The sequence below is a fragment of the Mustela nivalis genome (genome assembly GCF_964662115.1).
Source record: "Mustela nivalis genome assembly, chromosome: 1".
Lineage (NCBI taxonomy): Eukaryota > Metazoa > Chordata > Mammalia > Carnivora > Mustelidae > Mustela > Mustela nivalis.
This window is the reverse complement of record NC_139020.1, coordinates 45,863,099-45,881,320: the sequence shown is the minus strand read 5'-3', so window position 1 is coordinate 45,881,320 and position 18,222 is coordinate 45,863,099. Positions and strand designations below refer to the sequence as shown.

Genomic DNA, 18,222 nt, shown 5'->3' with positions numbered 1-18,222 from the left:
CCAGGGTCTCCTGGACTAGAACCAGGCTCCAGGGGGCTTTCTGTAGATTCTGAACCATGATTTGCAACCGTGTTTGAAAATGTAATATGGGTCGGGGGTCTCCAGCCATTTTCCTGCCCCGTTAGTCCTCAGCGTTCAGCCCTACTTTGTCTTAACCCTGTGGTTGATTGGACAGCCCACCCCAAGTTGTACGTGACTAGAAAGCCTCTCTTATCTCTGCCTTCTCTTCCACCTGCCCTTTCGCTTCCCCCGCACCCAGTTCCTCAATTTTGGGACGCGCCCTTCTGGGGAGGAGGGATTCTTTATCTCCCTGGCGCGCCCCTGCAGGCGGCGATAGGAACCGGACTACAGCTCCCGGCATCCCCCGCCTCCCGCCTCCCGCCTCCCGCAGGCCGCCCGGGAGCCGACCCGGTAGTAGCTCTTCTTCACCAAAGGCTCCCCCTCCCGGAGCGGTTCGCCGGCTTGGGACCCCCAGGGAGCTCAGGGGCCGGTCTCGGGGACGTAAGCATCGCCAGGGGTGACAGCGCGGGAGCATGGCGTTGCACTTGGGCAGGCTGAGCGCGGGCTCCTGCTGGCGAGCGTCGCGGGCCGGTCGCAGAGGACTGTGCGCTTGGCCCGGGCGCTGTGCGGCCTCACGCATCTGCCGGCCCCCGGGTGCGCCTGGCACCGAGCAGTGCCGGGGTTTGGGGCACAAGTCGACGGCGGGAGGAGGCCCCCGGCTGGGGACTGGGCTGACCACGGCGCTGGCGGGGCTGGCCGGGCTGGCCGGGCTGGCCGCCGCCGCCTTCGGGCTCGTAGAACGGGTGGAGATGGTGCCCAAGAGCACGGGGGCGCGGAGCCCTTCGTCCGGGAGGCCGGAGGAGGACGACGATGAGCTGACCCGCCGCTGCAGCTGCTTCATGGCCCCACCGGTGACCGATCTGCGCGAGCTGCGGGGGAGGCCGAGCGACATGAAGACCAAGATGGAGTTGCTGATCCTGGAGACCCAGGCCCAGGTGTGCCAGGCGCTGGCACAGGTAGACGGGGGCGCGCGCTTCTCCGTGGACCGGTGGGAGAGGAAGGAAGGTGAGGAGGTCCCTAGGGGGAGGTGGAGGTGGGAATTAGAGGTCGACTTTAGGTTGCTGGGCAGAAAATGAGAATAGAGTAGGAAAGAGGTACCTACAAGAGCGGCTGCTAGGTTAGAAGGGACGCCTTTAGACAGATGGATACTAAAAGGGTCATCAGACGTCTGGATGCAGATCTTTGGTCACTCTAAAACTGTACACTTCAAAATCTATGAGATTGTTTTTTTTAAAGATTTTTTATTTTATTTATTTGTCATAGAGAGAGAAGCGAGAGCGAGCACAGGCAGACAGAGTGGCAGGCAGAGGCAGAGGGAGAAGCAGGCTCCCTGCCAAGCAAGGAGCCCAATGTGGGACTCGATCCCAGAACGCTGGGATCATGACCTGAGCTGAAGGCAGCCGCTTAACCAACTGAGCCACCCAGGCGTCCCAATCTATGAGATTTTTATAATGGCATTTTTCTAGAAGTCCTGCAAGCTTGGATGTCCAGAGTTGTAGCTGAGCATCAATCTTACCCACATTTTATGTTTCTTTGGGCGCATTTACCCTTTCTCTTCCTGTAGAGATGGAAAGATGAACTTGCCTCCTATTTGCTAAATATCTGGCGAGATTCCTCCAGCAGGTATAATTGTGTTAGTGTGTCTTTTTGTCAAGTTGCACAAGAAATACTGGGCAAAGAAAGGAAAATCTTTCTTTTCAGTGGCAAATCCTTCATTATTAAAACCCATTTCTTGGGGCACCTGGGTGGCTCAGTTGGTTAAGCAACTGCCTTCAGGTCGGGTCATGGTGCCGGAGCTCAGGGATCGAGTTCCGCGTTGCGCTCACGGTTCCACGGGGAGTCTGCTTCTCCCTCTGACCTTCTTTCTTAGGCTCTCTCTCACTGTCTAGAAAAAACAACCAAACAAACAAACAAAATTTCTTCAGATCGGTGATTGTCAGAAGGAGCGGGTGAGAGGAATGGGCAAAATGAGTGAAGGGGATCAAGAGGTACAAACTCCCAGTTACAAAATAAAGATGTCATGAGAATGTAATGTACAGTATGGTGAGTATAGTCAAAAATATTGTATTGCATGCTGTAAGGTTGCTAAGACAATAGATCTTCAAAATTCTCATTGTAAAAAGAATTTTGTAACGGTGATGGTGTAACTAGACTTATTTTGCAATGTATACAAATAATGAATCATTGCATTGTACACCTGAAACTAATATAATATGTCAATAATACTTCAATAATGAAAAACCCTGTTTTTATAGAATCATGTATTCATGACCATCTTCTTTTTTTTTTTTTTAAGATTTTATTTATTTATTTGACAGAGAGAGATCACAAGTAGGAAGAGAGGCAGGCAGAGAGAGAGAGAGAGGAGAAAGCAGGCTCCCTGATGAGCAGAGAGCCCGACTCAGGACTCTATTCCAGGACCCTGGGATCATGACCTGAGCCAAAAGCAGAGGCTTAACCCACTGAGCCACCCAGGTGCCCCTGTTCATGACCATCTTATTGACTATGGAGTGAAACTGCACATCTTGGTCATAAACTTGAAGAATTCCTGACTTCTTAGCTAGGCCTACTGTAGCAGCTCTCATCAGCAGATTTTGAGCTTTGATACCACCACATTTATACAAAATGAAGTTAAATATGGTCTTTGAAGTGTTTTCCATCTTGTCATGTTTTCAAGTGAAGACCATTGAGCCGGACCACAACCTCAAGTACTAGAATAGCTAGTGTGACCTTCAGAAGTTACTTAATATTTTGTGTGCCTCTGTTTCCTCATCTGTGAAATGAGATTAGAAATAATACATGAGGGTGAAGAATGGAGTGCTTAAAATATTGTCTTATACATAGACAAATTGTGGCAAGAAAGCCTTGCCAGCTGTGTAATCGTGGATAAGTTGTCTTATCTTTCTGGGCCTCCTTTTCATTTGAAATGTGCGGGGAGGTGGGTGGGGAGTGGGGGCAGGGTTTGCACTGGATCATCTTACTTCCCATCCAGCTCTAAAAATTCCTAGGGATAAAACAAGACAAATAGGTACTTCTGAGAAACAGTTGCTTTGGTGGTAACTCTAGTGTCTTAAATACAAACTATGAATAATAAGGCTCAGACACGTAAATATTAATATGTGTCTTACTTAGTTTAAGCTTCCAAATCCCTGAAGAGTTTGACTATCTACTTTTTTTTTTAATTGCCTGTGAACAAAATTAAATGGTAAACAACACACAGAAAAAACAATTGAAATGATATGGAGCTCTTAAACTCATAATAATAGAATATTCCTCAGACATACCCGTACCCGTTTTTAACCTCAGCCTTCTCTCATATGTCATAATGAGTGGATGCCATTCTGAACAGTAGTTGAAGGGAAAATATTCGTGTGATTTATTTTAGATGTGGAAGAAATCCTCAGTTTAGTGATGTGGGGGAAATACAGTATTTGCCCACTATCAGTAGCAATGTCATCAAGCTAAGCTGATTATCTAATGTTACTGTACTTAAAAATTACAAATATACTGATAATGTAGAAGATTTGGAAAATAAAAATAGGGAGAAAATTACTCCTAACCCCACACCTTCACATGAGGGTTCTTTTGGATATTGCATCGACCCTTATACTCTCTCATTTTCTGTTTCTGTAAACAGGTGGTGGTGGCATCAGCTGTGTACTTCAAGATGGGCATGTTTTTGAAAAGGCTGGGGTGAGCATTTCTGTTGTTCATGGGAATCTTTCTGAGGAAGCAGCAAAACAAATGAGAAGCCGAGGAAAAATTCTGAAGACTAAAGATGGTAAATCTGACAGTATCCACAGCCTGTCACAGCCCTTGCAAATCTTGCCCCCACAAGTTTTATTTGTAAAATAAATAGTGCTGCTGTAAAAATCCATTTGGGTGCATATGCTAGAGAAGCATGTTCACATTCCCTTTTTAAAAAAAAATTTAAGAGACAAAAAGCGGCTTTTGACAATTGATCCTGAAACTATCTTGAAGTTAATCAAGCCGGCTGATTGACGCTCACTCTGTGTTTTACTTTCCAGGTAAATTGCCATTTTCTGCTATGGGTGTGAGCTCTGTGATCCACCCCAAGAATCCTCATGCTCCTACTATCCATTTCAACTACAGATACTTTGAAATAGAAGAAGCTGATGGTAAGCATCCCTGGAGCTGTGCAAAATACTGTTGTGCAGAATATGTACCTTAAAACAAGCTAGAGTGTATCATCTAAATGAGAAAGATTTTATAAATCTTAACTAGGTTTTTCAGGAGGAAGAGGAAGCCTGATTCCTTGGCAGGAGCAATGGATTATGCTCTAGAGGTGAAAGGAGAAAACAGTATTGACTGGGCTCTGATGTCCCCGTATTTCCTCCACACAGAGGGAATGATTTAGTGAATCACAGACTCAGAGTGCACTCAGGGTTCTTTGCACAGGAAAGGGAATCCTTAGGAAATCCACAGGAAAACCTATGTACAGGGTTACATTGAAATGGAGAACTTGCTCTTGGAAAACATCTTCCAAAGTAATTGCTTCATTGGTCACCGGCACATTATCAGTGGGCTTAAGATAGAGTGGAATTAATTGTGCCTCTTTATGGACGTGTAGTTCCAGCCCCTGTCTGCAGTTCGCTGGGCCAGGTGTTCCCACCCGGCGGAGCATCTGTGCAGGACCTCTCTGGGGCCATGGGAATCTCTGCAGGTGATGGCGTTTGAAGTCCGTGTATTTAACTTGCGTCTTGAAGACATTTGGTGTGGTTCAGACTTTTAAAATTACAAGTTGGGGGGGGCGCCTGGGTGGCTCAGTGAGTTAAAGCCTCTGCCTTTGGCTCAGGTCATGATCCCAGGGTCCTGGGATTGAGCCCCGCATCGGGCTTTCTGCTCAGCAGGGAGCCTGCTTTCTCCTCTCTCTCTGCCTGCCTCTCTGCCTACTTGTCATCTCTGTCTGTCAAAAAAAAAAAAAAAAATCTTAAAATTACAAGTTGGTAACTGGTACTGACAACTTACAGACCCAACTAAGCACGTGAAATAGTCTCAGGTTGTAGGGTGTGGCCCTCTGCAAGTGCTTTTACCCTTTCTGGGCTAAGGAGAGAGGGACAGTGGTTTTTATTACAGGGAACATCAGAATCTCCTGGGCAGTTTTATAAACTGTCAATGCTTGGGCCAGAGATTTGCTTGTCTTGCCTTTGTTTTTTAAATTGTGCCCTAGCAGAGGCATCTTACACGCCTCACGAAATTTGATACATAGCGGAGTCCACTTCCGTGATGTTCCATCATTTACTGCCATGCATGTCCTTTTCCTCCTGGTTCTGCTCTCTCACTTTTTAATTTCCTACTTCTTTTTCTTTCTGCTTTTACCTTTTCTTTCCTGCCTAGGCTTTACTGGCTATCTAGAGCTAAATTTAGTTAAATATTTTTTGATTGTCACCCATTTAATGTTAACAAACTAAGCTGATCAATTTGGTTTGCAAATACAGTGAGAAGTGTGCTGTATCTCAGAGTTCAAAGCCTGCATGAGAATCTCATGTCTTGATTTTGTAGGTAACAAGCAGTGGTGGTTTGGTGGTGGATGTGACCTTACTCCAACATACTTGAACCAAGAGGATGCTATCCATTTTCACAGAACTCTAAAGGAGGCTTGTGACAAGCATGGTCCCGATCTCTACCCTAAATTTAAGAAATGGTGGGTAAAAATATTGTCATGACGTCTCAAATATATTTCATTGCTTCCTTCTGTAGATCCCAAAGGCAACTACTATGTCACTAAATACCTTTTCAGCTTTGAAGGTTCATTTTTTAAAATTTTATTTATTTATTTGACAGCTCACAAGTAGGCAGAGAGGCAGGCAGAGAAAGAGGCGGGGAAGCAGGCTCCCCACTGAGCAGAAAGACCAATGCAGGGCTCGATCACAGGACCCTGAGATCAGCACCTGAGCTGAAGGCAGAGGCCTAAACCCACTGAGGCACACAGGTGCCCCAGAAGGTTCATCTGGGTTTTTTTGCCCACTGGAAATAGGATACCAGTTTGAAATGGTTTTATGAAAGTTATGTAGTTAGAAATACTTGGATATCTATAATAAAAATTGGGTAGCAGCATCTTTTTTGACCCCAAATGATTTAGGTTATAAATTTCAACATGATCTATACCTCAGAATTAGAAACTTTTTAATCCCCTTGTGGGATATTAACTTCTCATCCCAGATGAGAACTGTTGTTGCCATGGGAATATTAGGACATGGGAAGGGTTGGAGAACTATTAGGGAAATATGCAAATATACCAGATGCTTTGGACAAGGAGAAGAGTGGGATTGGAAACTCTGTTAAAGAATGATAAAGGAGAGGGAAACAAATGAGTTGTGAGGAGATCCAGGATATTTAGTAGATGTGAAATGGAGTCTAGGCATAGTTGTTTGGAATAAGAGTAAAGTACCCAGCTCTGCTTAGAGCTAATTGGCATTCTTAAAAAAGGAAGGACAGTAGAGGTTTTGGTGTTTTTTTTTTTTTTTTTTTTTTAATTTTATTTATTTGACAGAGAGAGATCACAAGTAGTTAGAGAGGCAGGCAGAGAGAGAGAGGAGGAAGCAGGCTCCCTGCTGAACAGAGAGCCCGATGCGGGGCTCGATCCCAGGACCCCGGGATCATGACCTGAGCCGAAGGCAGAGGCTTTAACCCACTGAGCCACCCAGGCGCCCCGGTTTTGGTGTTTTTTTTTAATGGGGGGAGGGTGGTTTTGCTTTGCTTTTAGAGCTAATAACTGTGGAATCTTGATAATTTATGTAAGATTTGGAATTCAGCTTTAAGATCCTCAGGAAAGACCCATTCTCCTGATTGATATTACCACTGAAAACTATATAGACATGAAAGCTTGGATGTGTGAGGAAGGTTTTTTTTTTTTCTCTCACTAATCAGGATTCTTCCAGGAAGAGGACTGGTATGGGTAACATTGTCTTTTTTTGTTTGTTTTCTCTTACTGCTATTATTGAGATGACTCCATCTGAGGGACATTAGTTACTGTGATCTCTAGGAGCCAGACTAATTAAAGAGAAGTTTCCAGTATAAGTATTTAGCACATTTCTTAATTTTTTAGTTTCATGGAGCTTTTGAAACTGTGATTTGGTTAAAGCTAACTTCACAACCTTGCTCAGGATGTCCTTCAACTGTGTTAGTAAAATACGCATGTGAAGGAAAATAAGTCACAGTCAAGGTGAATTAGGCCAGTGCATCAGCTCTAGGGATTTGCAGCTGCTGCCTTTTTTTTTTTTTTTTTTAAATTTTAAGCTATTAAGGCAATTTTGAATAGAACCTTTTTTTTTTTTTTTTTTAAGATTTTATTTATTTATTTGACAGAGAGAGATCACAAGTAGATGGAGAGGCAGGCAGAGAGAGAGAGGAAAGCAGGCTCCCTGCTGAGCAGAGAGCCCGATGCGGGACTCGATCCCAGGACCCTGAGATCATGACCTGAGCCGAAGGCAGCGGCTTAACTCACTGAGCCACCCAGGCGCCCTGAATAGAACCTTTTGAATAACTTTTATTTTTGCTTGTGCAGATTTTTCTCTTTACATACCCTATTCTTCTAGAGATCCTCTAACAAGCTATTTCTACAATGTAAACTATTCTTACAAATCTAGCATTTCAGAAGCCTGCTCTTGTAGGCACAGAGAGGAGGAATACTCAGGACCAGATGGCTAGTTTGATGTGGTGGTTCACAGGGAACCTTTCATATGTCTGTAGGTGTTCTCTGAACATCTCCTTCCACCAGCCCTTCCCTCACTTCTAGAGCCTTCCCATGTTATTGCTGAAAGGGACCTTAGAGATTATTTACAATACCGTTTCTTGGTGAATAAAGAACTGCTGAAGAGCTGAACCACAGACCTGGTTGGTGTTCTTGGTAGAGGATCCCCGTCTTGCCTCTTGCAAAAGCACCAGTGTTGCCAAGGGCAGCCATATCCCTTGTTTGAAGAAATACACTGTTAATACTGGGCTCTTTGTTTCTTTTTCACTAAAGTTTTTAGAGTTCCATATCCTTTTGATAGACAGGTGTTAAATTCCTTACTTGCTTTGCAGATAAAATCATAAGCTTTTTCTACATGGGTGCTGATTGCAGGAAATCTGTCTAAAGCCGCGGTTTTATTTTCATAGTTGGACAGAAAGTAAGGGCACTGTGTTGGCCTTAGTCAAGGGTAGCACTCTAAGCTGAAATGCTCACATTGATTCTGTCTTTTTTTTTTCCCCTTTGATCCTTGGTATGGCCTTGCTGTGTTTTCCAGGTGTGATGATTACTTCTTTATCGTCCATCGTGGGGAGAGAAGGGGCATTGGGGGCATCTTTTTTGATGACCTTGACTCTCCATCCAAGGAGGAAGTGTTTCGTTTTGTACAGAGCTGCGCCCAGGCGGTTGTTCCTTCTTACATTCCTCTTGTGAAAAAGCACCATGATGACTCATTCACGCCCCAGGAGAAGCTGTGGCAGCAGCTCCGGAGAGGACGGTGAGTGAGCAGCAGGAGACTAGATCATCTCATTGCATAACTGGCGGGGGAAGTGGAGCAGTTGGAGTAATCGTGGGTGGTGTGTTGTCTTGGGCAGATACTTTCTTAGAGTTGTGTTAATACTATCCTGAGCTGCTTTGTATAACTAGATGAATATTAAATGAATGTTAAAAATTGTGCAAAATAGTATTGTAAAAAGAGCAAAGTTGGGGCACCTAGGTGGGTAAGCATGTGTCTTAGGCTCGGTCATGATCTCCAGGTCCTGGCATTAAGCCCTGCATTGGGCTCCCGGCTCACTGGGGAGTCTGCTTCTCCCACTCGCTCTGCTTCTTCCCCGATCCCCCCACCCCCATGCTCTCTCTCTCAAATAAATGAAAAGCTTTAAAAAAAGCAAAATTTATTTCATCTGTCTGTACATTAGAGACTCATAGCAGTCATGTCGTGGTACTTGCTGATTTAATTGGGCTGATTTCTTTTAGTCTTCTAGCAGTGCCTTCCAGCCTTATGCCAGGATAGGGGCATCATTTAATGTTTTTGCTGCTTTCTAAATTTGGAATCCCACACTTTCCCATCCATCTTTAAGATTTCATGGACATCATTATAATGGACATGATCACTTCAGAAATTATTTATACTTAATGACAATATTCACTATTTAAGACGTCCATACTGTGTGCCAGCCAATATGTTAGACACTTCCTTCTGCCCAAAATAGGAGTTTCCCTTACTGTGTGTGTGTATGTATGTTACTACTCTCTAAACCTGAAGTGGGGCTCAAACTCACAACCCCGGTTCAGGAGTCTCATGCTCTACCTACTGAGCCAGAAACAAACAAACCTAGACTCAAATACAGAGAACAAACTAGTGGGGAGGTATGGGGGATGGGTGAAATGGGCTGAAGGGGATTACGAGTCCACTTTTGGAGATGAGCCTGAAGTGATGTACAGAATTGTTGAATCATTGTGGTATACACCTGAAACTAATATAACAGTTATATGTCAATAAAGTAAAAAAATATCCAGTGAAAATTTATATTAAAAATAAAACTCTAGAAAGGGCAGTGTTCCTAGTGTTGTGTAGGATTTTATATGCAAAGCTGACAGGTTTTGTGAATATGAATTAGGTGAAACCTTAAAACTTCCTAGACAGCAGAATCCTGTTTTGTGTTCTCTTTGGTGTTTGTTTTTTGTATTGGTTTTGGTTTTTATGACTGTTTGTCACAGAGAACCTCCTTCTACCACCCTTCTCTCTGGGCCTTAAGATGGCATTAACCTCTGGGACTTCAGATAACCGCAGCTCTTCACTACTGTTGTCAGCGTAGTCTTCACCTTCTTACACACGGCACCGTTACCTACCTGTACCCTTCACAGGTTCCACTTGGCTGCACTTCCTTCCACCCCAAATAGGAGATTCCCTGATTGAGTGATGGATTGATGGATTGTATGTATTTATGTATTGTATGTATGTATATAGTATGCATGTTAGTACTCTCTACACCCAACATGGGGCTCAAACTCACAACCACTAGATCGAGAATCACATGCTCTACCGAGTAAGCCAGTCAGGCACCCCAGAAACTAAAGATCTTTAACTTATTGTCACTTTGTTATATTTTGGGAAAGGGAAACAGAACAAAATTTAGCTATCTGTTAAATTGAAGGGAATGACTAAGGTTCATGGTTTGCAGGCACCTCGGAGAGGATAAATGTATGAGAAGGAACAGGAAGATCAGATCTGAGTAAAACCTGGTAGGAGTCAGAGAGGCATTCTTCACTCAGAAAAGGAGAACGGTACAGGGATCCTTATAGAAAATGTATTCAGGGAGTTCCATACAAGGGCCTTTGAAAGAGACATCCATACAAACTGGAGAATCACAGCCATCCCTTAAATATGTTTTAGAAGGGCAGCATCAGGGGTAAAAAACGTGGCTGAGGGCCGAAATTCTTTCCTATGGTCTCAGGAAAAAATTGAGAAGTTTTGCTTTATACTATCTTTTGAACAGGTATAAGAAGGTATTAAATAGTTACTAATACCCAGAATTCAATCTATGATGAGTTAATACAGAGGACTAGAAAGGGATCCATGGATATAATTTATTTAAATTTTCTCAGGGATTTTGGCAAGTTTGCACACAGAAGGGTGTTTTCTAAACAATCAAGTGGTGTGCAATTCTAGAGGATATCTTCCTCCAGGTGTGATGAAAGATGAATCAGTGGGTAAACAAGACTATGTGAGGGAAGTTTAGACCGAGAGAATAGTTTCTGAATGAGCTGGGAAATGGTCTAAAGGGGGACTGTTCATTGAGTTTTCAGCTTTATGGGTCATTCTAATTTCATTTGAGTAGTAAAAATTATCTTTGAAGTTTAAATGACCTTTTACAGAAGATCCCATGATGTTAAAGGCAGAGATTTTAAGCTAGACAGAGTTTATTTAGATCTGACGCCAGGGCAGTTAATGGAAAACAAATACATTTGAACCAAGTTTTAGTTGATGCTAAGGATATTTTTCTTAGCAGAATAAAACTGAGCACTGCAGCTCAGCCACTGCTTATTATCATGATTGCCACTAAGCTGCAGGAAGACTGAATTGTATGGCTGCTTATCAGTGCTATTAACTACTTTAAGAAAAGGAAATATCTAGAATATATTAGTAATTATTAATAGATGGCCATTAGCTTAGTTGCCTTTCAATAACGAAAGTTTTTATTTTAGCATGTGGAAATTACAGGTGGTGAAATGAAGTTTTCTGAGACATCTCAGACTACAGGGGAAGGACAGAAAGAACTGTTCTATCCTGATAAAGGGTGCCATTTCTTTTTCTTAATTGTTTTTGTGCCTTAAAATTCTCAGCTTTGTGTCCATTCTGTTTATTTATTGGACAATATAACCTTCTTGTTTTGCTAACTGCCCTGTGTTGGGGCCGAATCTATATCCTATTGTTTGTTGGGTAGAATACCCTTTTATTTATGCATGTCCAGATGGAGAAGACTCAACTGGCTGTAGACTGGTGTTCCCTGTGCCTGTTCCAGCTGATTGGGGGTGGGGACAGTGGGCAGGAAGGGCCCCCCCCCAACTCTCCTTTGGAGTATTCATTATGGGCTAATCTTAAGAAAGATTTTATTCAACTTGCCTTTAATGTTGTCTTTATGTCAGGTATGTAGAATTTAACCTGCTATATGATCGGGGTACAAAGTTTGGCCTCTTCACTCCAGGATCCAGGATTGAAAGCATCTTGATGTCTTTACCTCTAACTGCTCGGTAAGAGTAACCCATCATAATTATCCCTCCAATCGGTCTACTAACCCCTACAAAACATGAACATGAACACAGCAGATGTCTTACCTAAGATTTCATTGGTTTTGACTTCACTGATTTTATAATAAAGTCACAGTCAAATAATAAGGAAGGTAATTTTATTTTATTTTTTTTTTGTTATTGTTAAAGAATGAATGACAGGATGATTGACATGGTTTTGCAGGTAACAGCTGGAAAAGGATAGAGGGAGTGAGAAGATAGAGTGGATGGTGACATCCTTGCCTACTTGGTGATTTTCTAGGAAGATTTATGGGCAAAGGAAATTTATTTGAGCATATCAGGTTTTTCAGCTTAATTTTGTTAGAAATTGTTAACATTTGTGAGAAAAAGTCTTACTGTCCAGTATGAAGTATCAAGCTTGTTTGAAAGATGAGGGATTATTGCCGGTGCTTGGCATTCTCTTTTTGCTCTGTATGTTGCTGTGGTGACCTTCCATAAAGGTTAATTGGATCTGTGGCTGCAGGGAGTTTTTTAGTAGGCTTCTAGCCCAGCGTGGAGCCCAACAGAGGCCTTGAACTCACAACCCTGAAATCAAGACCTGAGCTGAGATCAAGAGTCAGATGCTTAACTGACTGAGCCACCCAGGCGCCCCTTTGGGGGGAGTTTTAAACAGATATATTTATGTTGGTGCAGTTAGGTTGACTTTTTGGCTATAAGAAAGTGAAAATGATGTGTGTCCAGACTGAAATAGAAAAGATCATAAAAAAAAGAAAAATTATGTGCTTGTTTTGTAAGAGCTAGTATCTTCTTTTTCCTGTGAGTGTAAATGCCCAAATATGAATGGACTTTAGATGGCACTGGAAGAGTGTCTTGCCTCACTCTACGGTCCAGATCTAGCTGGTGAAATTAGTGACTTCTGTGGTTGTGCCTGCCTTCTGAAAGGCATTGGCTCTGTCCTTGTATAACCTCTGTTCTTGGGGTCTCATGTCCTTCGCTGAAAGTTCATACACATCACTGCTAGGTGTTCTGCCACCCTGGAGACAAGATGTGAATAAAAAGTAGAGATAAGTCTTGGAGGCTTCCAGTAGTCTTCTGATTACTACTAATCAGGCCCCTAATTTTAAGGTACATTCTAAGCTGCACGTGTGGGTGGATTATAAATCTATCCCTTGCTCATTTGAATCGTTACCATGACAGGTCACTTTTGGTTTCTTATAACCTGTACCAAGGGTGTGCAGACTTTAAGCTGTAGGATACCTCCAGGTTCACTTGTGATGTGTCTTTGTGCAATCCTTGAGCTAAGAATGAATTTTGTATTTTTAAAGGATTATTAAAAACAAACAACAAAGAATATGCAAGAGACTGTGTGGCCCCACAAAGCCTAAATTAAAGTTATCTATTATGTGACCCTTTATAGGAACAGTTTGCTGACGCCTGGTCAACCATTGTCTGCCAGACTTCACACTATAGCTTAACCATTTTGACTATATTTGTATATTACCTGAAGTATTATTTACTTAAATTTTTACTCTTCTTATTTTTTCTGAGAATTTATTTAAAAAGGCAAACTGATTATTATTGCCACAAATAGACGGTAACACATTAAAATAAATGCATAAGTATTATGCTAAAAATAAAGTTTGCCCATGGATCATTGGAGGGTCTATGTTTTATGACACCCTAGTTTATAGTAAAAGTATATTTTGGCTCCAGGATATTAATGTTAGCCAAAGAATGGTCAGGAATTATTAAAATACTTTGTTTCTTTAGCAGCACCTATTTTTATTTTTTTACTTATTTTTTTAAGTTTTTTTTTTTTTAATTTTTTATTTCTTTTCAGCGTAACAGTTTTCGTTGTTTTTGCACCACACCCAGTGCTCCATGCAATCCGTGCCCTCTCTAATACCCACGACCTGGTTCCCCCAACTTCCCACCCCCGCCCCTTCAGAACCCTCAGATTGTTTTTCAGAGTCCATATGGTTCACCTCCCCTTCCAATTTCCTCAACTCCCTTCTCCTCTCCATCTCCCCTTGTCCTCCATGCTATTTGTTATAGCAACACGTATTTTTAAAAAGGCTAGTGGGTAAAAGGCATATTAGGTGCATTGGAGACAAGGAGGTATAAGACATTTTTTACTCTTCGAATTTCATTTTTCATCTGTTTTGAGTAGAGGCATGTGTATTGTTCATTACAGTTTTTATTATTACATGTTTTGCTTTTGTTTTGGACCTTTGTAGGTGGGAATACATGCATTCACCCCCAGAGAACTCCAAAGAAGCAGAAATTCTGGAAGTTCTGCGCCATCCGAGAGACTGGGTGCGCTGATGCACACGAGCGGCCTTCCCGGGGCTTGGGGAGGACACAGACTGTGCGCCCCGTTCCCCGGGCTGGCGGTCTTGCCACTGTGTGGCGGTTCGTAACCGTGTCTTGGAGCTCCAGTCTCTACTCTGCAGCCTGCTTCCTTGGCAGATGCTGACGTGTATTTCAAGTACTACAAGTTTCTTTTGGAAGCTGCGGGTGACAGGTGGTGATGTGGCAGCTTGTCAGCGTCAATTGGTTGATATAAAACTCATTTATACTTTTAGAATCATTTCATATGACTAGTTTACAAAATATGGAATTGAGTTTCCCAGTGTTGAGCTAAGGGAATCTAATTATAGTTTGTGTCAGGAAACTTCTCATGCTATTTTCGTTTCCTGTATTTGTTAAAGTTCTAGTTTCCGCCACAAAAATCTGTTGGATAAATTTTATTTTCATTAATTCAGTGAGGTTAAGGCTTAATATGTTTTAGAAATCAGCTTGAAAGGAAGGTAAAATTTTTATTTTGTTGTGACTGCAGTTTCGTTGATCATGATCTTTATATGTCTTTCTCTAGAGATCATAATATTGTAAAATGTTCATTTTATAATGATATTTAGGAACACTTGAAGCTTTCTTAATCTCTGCATGTGTTAACAATTCAACGATTCCCTGTAGTTGTTAACTCTGAACTGACATCCCTGTTGCTTAAATAAGGGGCTTCTAAGATGTGCTTCTGATTTTTGAAGAACTATAATTTCTTAATGTTGGATTCTCTGCACTTTTGAATGTGAAAGCTTATAACCTTGGAGTCTGATATTTAAAATTTCCTATTCCAGACTTTTCTATACGGAAGTTTAGACTAAGAACAATCCAGGGGTTAGGAAATATTTCTCATTTGGCAAATGAGATATTTTCCTTTGTTAATTAAAGTCAACATAACTAGTGTGAGAAGCATGTAGGCATTTTATAAATGTATTTCTTTGGAAGGTGGACTAATTAAAATTTGTTCTCTCATTAAATTGGAGATTCTACAGCTCTTTACCCTTAAGAGAAAAATCACAACAGAATCCTTAGTATGGCTTCTTTGTTCACATAATAGTGTGAGTGTATTTCTTTATTTTATTATTTTGAGTGTATTTTAATTGATATAATATATTGAAGTTTGTAAGGATTATTATCTTCCTCCATATTATTAAGCCTTATCTTGGAATATGTTAAATGTATGTGATTGTGTGTGACTCTTTAGGGCTAGAAAATGTATGAACTCTTCAACTGTCTTACCACAGATCTGCTGGTAAATTTTATTATGAAATATGGCTAAGAAATGTTTGTATTTTTCGTTTTTTAAAGGATACTTGATAAAGAGAAAATAAATATTTTTTAGGACTAAAACCATCGTTCCTCATTTCTAGGCATTTTACCCACAAAAAAATACAAGTTTTGCACTCAGATTTCCATAGCAGCTTTACTGACAGTAGCTAAAACTTAGAAACAACAGAAATGCCCATTAACAGATGACTGGATAAACAGGTGATGTTATATTAGTATGTGAAAATACTACTCATTAGTGAAAAGGAACAAGTACTTGGGCAAATAGCAAAATGGCATTATGCCAAGTGAAAGAAGCCAAACACAAAAGAGGACTTCCTATATGACTATGCTATGTGAAAACCTAGAAAAGCCAAAATTCAAATAAGAGAAAGCGAGTCTGTGGTTGCTAGGGCTAGGACTGGGAATTGATTGTGGAAGAAAATGAAAGAATATTTTGAGGGGATGGAAATATTCTATATATTGATTGTGGCAGTGATTACCAGATTGTTTACATATATCAAAACTCTTTGACCTTGGCACTTAAAATCATGGAATTTTATTGTATATGTCATTTATACTTCAATAAAGCTGATTAAATGAGAAAAATACAGGCATATAGGAACAAATGTTCAAATAAACCTCAGTTTTTACAATAAAAAGTCTCTTGGTTTATAGTTCTGCTAGTGTATTTAATTGTGTTTAGGGCTGTCAGGTCTGGGCATTGGACTGAGATGAAATTTCAAAATTTCAGAGTATCAGTTTTTCATACTTTAAGTAACCATGTATTTCTCTTACAGATGAGAACTATGGGGAAAAATAAAAGAATTGAGTAACTATTAGAGAAAAGATCATTCTACTCTTACTCAGAATGAATTTGTCTTTTAAATTCATATTGATGTTTATTCTGAGTCTACTAGACGCCCAGGGTGTACCTTCTAATGTCCTGAACACCTAACTGCTCGTGTCTTATATATGCATATTAGTGGTCATAGGGGTGGGGATTTGGGGGATAGCATGTAAATGTTTTGGAGAAAATTTCTAACCACTGCTTTATATCCATCATTGTACTCAGCTTACCCACCCACACAGCTGAGTGTTTAATGAGATAAAAACTTCTGTATGATAAAGAGCGCCATATTAGAAAGCCGAATAATCTGTTCCTTTATGGTTTATCCTTCTATGTGTCTTTTCCTATTACAGTTCATCAAGCCAGGAATCATCTGACACCTCTATGCCCAGGCTAGGAAAACTCGAAGGCTAGGTTCAGCTCGGGACTCAGGACTGTGGACCACAGTGCTTTCAGGTGGCTCAGAGCGTGTATTCCAGCAAACAAGGCAGCGGTGTCATGGTTGCCTTCTGATGTAGTCCCAGACAAGTTACGTAGTATCACTTCCTCCAAACTGCATTGGTTCCCAGTGAATCACTAAGACCAGCTCCAGACTCAAAGGGAAGGGAAATAGATCCCAGAACCACAAAGTAAATCTGATTCTTTCCCTCTTTCATGGCCCTACTCAGATCCCTACTGTTGAGTATACCTTTGCAGTGTTTCTTGTTTTCCCAATCTTCTGTCCGTTGCCACCACTCTACCTTGGTCCCACATTCCCTCTTACTTGGACTTCTTCAATGTCCTACCTGTTTCTGGTCACTTTGACTCCATTCTCTCCCTTCAGAAGAACTTCCCTAATTCCCATTATCACTGCTGTCCTCAAGTATTCTAAGAATCCCCCCTTCTACAGAAAAGATGCTAAACTCAACCCAACATTCAAAGCAATCTACCAATTTACTCTGCCCTTGCTTTTCTGCCCTTCCTTCTACATTCAGACCTCATGACCACCACTCCTCATGTTGCTGAACATTTCCTAACCCTCTCCCATCCGGCATGTGGTCAGGCTGCTGCCACCTCTGCTTAGAATCTCTTATGCTTCTGTCCATCCTTCCATGCCCAGTTCAGATTTCCAAGAAACCTTCCATGGAGTCAATCTCTTCTACCCCTCTGCACATTCATCTTTTGCATTGCTCTCATCACAGTCTGTATGAACTCAGTCATTTAATGTATACTATGGTTACTCCAAAATATCCAAGGAGGGTCTTTATTTATAATGCCAGCTCTCTTGTGAATGGCTTGTTAACCCTTGTGTCTTTCAACACTGTTCTGCAGTATATTGTGTGATCAAGCTTAGTATTGTTTGGCTTTCTATATAACTGTCTTATTTCTAGTCTGTGAAGACAGAAGTTCCCCTTAAGAGAAGTATACATCTCTTAAAATCTGTTTAGAAATGGTTTTCAGGGTTGTATTGTATTATCCCTGACATAACTACTGTGTATTTGAAATTCCACATTTTAAAAAGTTGATCCTCCTTCCTAAAGAAACGTACTTGTAAAATTCCAATTTCATAATAAACCTAAATTAACACCTTTAAGTTAGTGAAGCTTAGACATTTACAAATAGTTGACTAAATCTAGTATTGTTACCCGAAACCAAGTCATAGGCGATACAAGAAAAAAACCTCACAGACCTCTTTCTAAGGGTCGCTTAATACCAGATACACACTAGCAGACCAGCAGAGCAAGGTAATTAAACTAGATTTCACCTTCCAATCAATGTACTTGGTTTTGAGTCTAGAAGTTAAAGTCATGAATCAGTAATCAGCATTTTAAAGAATGCTTCACCTATTATTATGGACATTGGGGAAGGTATGTGCTGTGGTGAGTGCTGTGAAGTGTAAACCTGGCGATTCACAGACCTGTACCTTTGGGGCTAATAATACATTATATGTTAATAAAAAAAAAAAAAGAATGCTTCACCTATTAATTCCATTCATACTTCA

The 18,222-nt window shown here is 41.3% G+C and overlaps 1 protein-coding gene across 1 annotated transcript; it reads left to right on the top strand.

The window, feature by feature from the left end:
- The first annotated feature begins 320 nt into the window (after window positions 1-320).
- On the top strand, window positions 321-16,053 carry CPOX (coproporphyrinogen oxidase). Its single transcript, XM_082683553.1, has 7 exons — window positions 321-1,065; window positions 3,698-3,841; window positions 4,089-4,199; window positions 5,584-5,725; window positions 8,310-8,528; window positions 11,681-11,785; window positions 14,020-16,053. The coding sequence occupies exons 1-7, from the start codon at window positions 534-536 to the stop codon at window positions 14,105-14,107; spliced, it is 1,341 nt and encodes a 446-aa protein (XP_082539679.1). The 5' UTR covers window positions 321-533; the 3' UTR covers window positions 14,108-16,053.
- The last annotated feature ends 2,169 nt before the right edge of the window (window positions 16,054-18,222 follow it).

What these genes read in the sequence shown, in the direction of transcription:
- CPOX (XM_082683553.1), top strand. Translation starts at nt 534, where the DNA reads ATGGCGTTGCACTTGGGCAGGCTGAGCGCGGGCTCCTGCTGGCGAGCG. An exon ending in TGAAATAGAAGAAGCTGATG is followed by an intron (nt 4,200 to 5,583) that starts GTAAGCATCCCT and finishes TTGATTTTGTAG; the next exon opens with GTAACAAGCAGTGGTGGTTT. An exon ending in TACCCTAAATTTAAGAAATG is followed by an intron (nt 5,726 to 8,309) that starts GTGGGTAAAAAT and finishes TGTGTTTTCCAG; the next exon opens with GTGTGATGATTACTTCTTTA.